Source organism: Sminthopsis crassicaudata, chromosome 5 (genome assembly GCF_048593235.1).
Source record: "Sminthopsis crassicaudata isolate SCR6 chromosome 5, ASM4859323v1, whole genome shotgun sequence".
Taxonomy (NCBI): Eukaryota; Metazoa; Chordata; class Mammalia; order Dasyuromorphia; family Dasyuridae; genus Sminthopsis; species Sminthopsis crassicaudata.
In genome coordinates, this window is record NC_133621.1 from 294,085,222 (window position 1) to 294,090,612 (window position 5,391).

General features: G+C 39.0%; 1 protein-coding gene across 1 annotated transcript in view; it reads left to right on the top strand.

The window, feature by feature from the left end:
* Positions 1-1,888: 1,888 nt before the first annotated feature.
* RFPL3 (ret finger protein like 3) overlaps positions 1,889-5,391 on the top strand; it is an 11,613-nt gene continuing 8,110 nt past the window's right edge. Inside the window, exon 1 of the mRNA XM_074269653.1 lies at positions 1,889-2,695. Coding sequence (XP_074125754.1) covers positions 1,889-2,695 — 807 coding nt within the window. The remainder of the gene's footprint in view (positions 2,696-5,391) is intronic.

A 5,391-nucleotide genomic window follows, 5' to 3' on the forward strand; every position in this document is an offset into this window, starting at 1 on the left:
TTCTTTCTTTCTTTCTTTCTTTCTTTCTTTCTTTCTTTCTTTCTCTTTTTCACATAGGGTGAATATTCACCCTATTACTTAGCTGCCTGATATATGTATTCCCTCCAAAGATACAGATCACAACTCATGCATTTCTATCCATCCAGTGTGACTTCTGTTCATGGTCTTCCATATCTCTATCACCAGCTGTCCATCTAACATGCTGGAATATGCCATAAGGAGAAATATAATTATGGTGCAATAAAGAGACCTCTGGGTAGCATGATGGCAAATGAACCTTCCTGAGTTCAAATCCAGCCTTGGAGGCTTACTGGTTATGTGACCCTGGGCAAATGACTTAGTGAATTCAGTTTCCTCATTATAAGATATGCTGGAGAAGAAATGGCATACCATTCTGGTATCTTTACCAAGAAAACTGCAAATGGGTTCATGAAGAGTCATACATGACTGAAATAATAACTGAATGACTGAAATGAATAGAGTGCTCAAGTCAAAAAGACTCATCTTCTTGAGTTCAAAGTTTATCTCAGACACTTGTAAAATGTGTGCCCCTGTGCAAGTCATTAATCCCTGTTTGCCCCATTTTTTCCAACTGTCAAATGGACATAATAGCAGCTTTTGTTCTTGTGAAGATCAAATGAGATGATATATTTTTAAAGTGCCTTAGCACATAGTAGGTGATATATAAATACTTATCCATTTCCCCTTTTTCCTTCCTCTCTCTACCTTTTCAGCCTTCTTTTACATTACTCCCCTTTTTACACTTTATATTCCAACCAAACTGATGTCCTAACTTGGCATTCCATCACCCACCCTTGGACATTTGCAGTAGCCATCCCTTTTGTCTTGAATGTACTTCTTCTTCCTTAAGGATCCCATTCCTGATGCTCTCAGTTATTATTGTTCTCTCCTTCCTGAAATCATCAGATATTTACTTTTTTGCATTGTCCTGCGTTCCCCAGTTCCTGGCCTTTTTGTAGATCCAGAAACCTAAAGTTGATGCAATCTCCCACTTTACTACTCTGTTGTTTACTTAGTTGCATTGTCCTATATTTTCCAGTTCCTGGCCTTTTTGTAGATCCAGAAGCCATAAGTTGATGCAATCTCCCAGTTTATTACTCTGTTGATGTCTTTGAACTTGGCTTTGGAGGCTTCTAGTAAGAAGCAGCCTGAAGAGTAGTGTCTGCCTTCCATCTTGTGCCATGTGGCTGGAAGTGCCATTGGCTATATGATTATGTCAAGCCGTGCCCAATTTCTATTCCCCCTCCTCTAGAATTCTAGTGAAATGCACCAGCATGATAATGTCATTCAGAACAGATGGGATGCTTGCTACCGGTCTCACCCTGATTCTTACTTGGTTAGAGGAGGAAGAGGAAGAAGGAAAAACAGACTGGACTCCAGTCTCAACCCTTGTCAAAACTATCAGTGCAATCTCATTGCTTTGTATATTTTTTTTGGTGTCCAATGATAAACAAAGAATACTCAGCAACTCTTTGTCTTGTATGGGATGGGTGATGGTTCTGGGAGAGATGGAGAATATTCAACAAGTCTTTGTCTTGTAAGGGGATGAGTGATTGTAAAGAGAAGTATACTTGAAACAAGGTGTTAACTCAGTGGAATTGATAAGACAAGTTTAGTATGTGAGTTCTCTAGTTTAGCATGATTGATTTAATCCTACAACAAGGTATTAACACAGTGGAACTGAAATAATGATTCTCTGGTTTACACATACTTTGTACTTAATATAGTTCTACCTTGTTGACACCTATTCTACAAGTTGACACCCACAATGATGTACTTATAATAGAGTATATAAGAGCTAAGAGATCTGGGAGAGGAGACAGACTTGGAGCTCCAGACTTGGAGAAGACCAGGAAGAGCAGAAGCTATGGCCATCTATCTCATTTCAAACCTCTGGGAAGAGTTGAAGTGCCCCATCTGCCTAGATTTCTTCACACGCGCCACATCTACAGAATGTGGCCACAATTTTTGTGCAGAATGCATCCAAGCACTTATGATCAAAACTTCAAAGTCCAGATTTCAATGTCCTAAGTGTCCCAAGAAGTGTATGAAGACTACCCGGCTTAACAGACAACTGGGGACAGCAGCACGATCCTTCAAATTGCTCACACCTCACATGGCCAGGAACTGGAAGCTGAGAGATGTGATCAGGAGAAAATTCTACGAGGAGATCTTTCTGGACCCTGCAACGGTCTGTCCTGAAATCGTTGTGTCCGCAGATAGGAAAACAGTAAGAAGAAAAGCTGGATGGAACAAGTTGTTTTGGAAGAGATCTAATCTATGCGGTGTTGTTCTAGCAACTCGGAGCTTCGTGTCTGGGAGACATTATTGGGAGGTGACCGTGGGAAACAGTTCTGCTTGGGATGTTGGTCTTTGTAAGAACTCTGTGAAAAGAAAGGGAAAAGTTTCACCATCGCCTTCTACTGGCCATTGGCTTTTGAGCCTAAGAAAAGAGACATATGTTGTCTGTTCCATGCCCAGGATGAGCATTCCCATACCAGGGAAGCTCTACAAAGTGGGGATCTTTTTGGATTATGAGGCAGGAGACATGTTTTACGATGTAGACAACAGATGCCTCATCTATATATTCACCAGCTTGTTTTCAGAGCCTCTCTTGCCTATGTTTTCCATCGGCCTCAGCTCCAAGAAGGAAAATGTTCTGACCATAGACCCGGTACTGCAGAAACCCCAAAACATGCATAACCATGACTACAACACTTGCTTGGAGATGTCTTTTAGAAAAGAATTCTATCCCCGACCCAAATGTAAAATCATTTTTGGTACTTTTATCTCACTTTGGGAGCAGGGAGAAATTTGTCTTATTTTGTAATATTCAGGCACAGGAGGGGGAAGTCAGCAAAAGATGTGTCATTGGTCCAATGTTGATTTAATAAACTGTATGATCAAATTGTATTTTGGTGAACAAAATGAGGGTATTGACTTTTTAATAATAGCTTTTTTATTTTTCAAAATACATGTAAAAGTAGTTTTCAGCATTCACCCTTGCAAAACCCTCTCTCCCAGGCAGTTAACCTATCTGGTCCCTTTCATTCACCACTTTCCCATTATCTTAATTCTACTAAGTTAACACCTTGTTGTAGGATTAAAGCAATCATACTGAACTAGAGAACTCTCATGCCAAACTAGATAGCCATTGTCTTATCAATTCCACTGAGTTAACATCTCTGTCAAGTATACTTCTCCAGAGTTCACTTGTAAGAAAGATATGGGAAGAGGTTTGGATAATTTAAGGGATATGAGAAACCCAGTTCTAGACAGATGAAGAGAGGCCAGTAATACTATAGAGACTTATAAGTGAGGAAAAGCTAAATAACAAATAAACAAATGAATAATAAATAAAAAATAAAAATAATAAATAATAGGCAAGCATATGTCCCCCAATAAGCCAGATAATATACAAGCAGATTACACTAATTTATTTATTATTTATGTTTATCACATATGTAGATTATTTATATGCTATATAATATACATATATATTATTTGTTGTTGTGTTTATTATTTATGTTTATCACATATGTATATTATTTATATGCGATATAATATACATATATATTATTTGTTGTTGTGTTTATTATTTATGTTTATCACATATGTAGATTATTTATATGCTATATAATATAATATATATTATTTGTTGTGTTTATTATTTATGTTTATCACATATGTATATTATTCATATGCGATATAATATACATATATATTATTTGTTGTTGTGTTTATTATTTATGTTTATCACATATGTATATTATTTATATGCGATATAATATACATATATATTATTTGTTGTTGTGTTTATTATTTATTTATTACCCTCGACTTGTCTGAGAATAATGCCAGAGGCACATACATGAAATATTCTGTTCCCAGTAGATTGTAAGCTCATTGAGGACAGATATTGCTTCATTTGTGTCTTTATATCACTCTCGTCAAACACGGTGCCTTTTTCCTAGTGAGTATTTAATAGATATTTGGTGTTTTAAGAGAATGGTGGCCACAGTGGGATACCCAAATTCTCTTCCTTGAGTCTCTTTGACTTTCTAAGGATGAGATCTGCATTTAACTTCCTCTACTTTGTTCCAGATGCTCAGGGCCATCATATCTGAGAAATAGGGCTAGAAGAGTGTTCAGGGTCATCTAATCAAACACTCCCATTTTACACATAAAGAAACTGAGACCTGGGGAGGTCAGAGGGCCCGAGATCTAGAAGAGAACTTATCACCTTCATTTTAAATAGAAGGGAACTGGGACCCAGAAAGGTGAAGGGACTACATATAGAAGTCAGAGGTAGGATTGGAACCCAGAGCTCTTTTGTGCCCTCAGTGAATTTGGAGGAGCCAAAGGATGATCTTCAACTTCCTTCACCAGTCACTGAGGCACACCTAAAATTCCAGACCCATTGCCAATGTGTTATGGAAATCTCCACATCTGTGGCAGCCATGTGGTCCATTTTCTTTCCTTCTCTACCATCCAAACACCAAATATGATTCTAGCCCAAGATCATACAGCCAGGAATTGTCAGAGATAGAATTTGAACTCAGGTCTTCCTGCCTCCTTTTAGCATTCCAGCTCCAGTACCACCTAGATTCCTAGAACCCAGATCCTGATCTGTATCTGGCCCTTGGATGCACATGGCTCTGGAGAGGGAAATAAGGCAGGTGACTTTGCACAGCCCTCCCTCCCTCAACTCCAACTGACTTGCATGGCATGGCGTCACCTCCCTGATGACATGAACAAAGGATGAACAGCAACGGAACAAAGGTAGACATATCCCTGGTTATCGAGGAGAAGAAGTGCTCTTGGATTTATTCTGTTAAATATACGTAGCCCAATTTACTGGATGATTGCCTCAGCCCTCACTTTAGATTGTTTTTGAAGACCCAGCCTGGGTCTGACCTTGAAATGTCCCCTGTTGCAGAGATCTTGAACAGCCCAGAAGGAGTTCCTGTGGGGAGCACATGCTCATCTGAGATGAAAGCTCCCAAATATTTTAAGACAGATGCTATAAAGATTCAGCTGTCCTTTACTTCACCCTAGAAACTTCTCGGCTAGATGCAAATGACTGTTGAGAGAAAAAATAAAATCAAAATCCTCCTTTTGTCTCTTTTTTTCTGCTGCTTCTGTTGGTGTGGATTCTAGAACGGAGTCAAGGGGGACTGGATGGATATTCTGTTCCTTCTGTTGGTGTGGACCCTAGAACTGAGTCAAGGGGGATTGGATAGAGAGGAGAGGGGAGATAGAAAATGTCACGGATGGTGAGACTCTTGATCCCTTGCAAATTGAATTAAAAAATCAGTCAAAAGTAATTAAATTCAACGTTGGCAGGCTGAGGGGCTGCAGGTACACTCA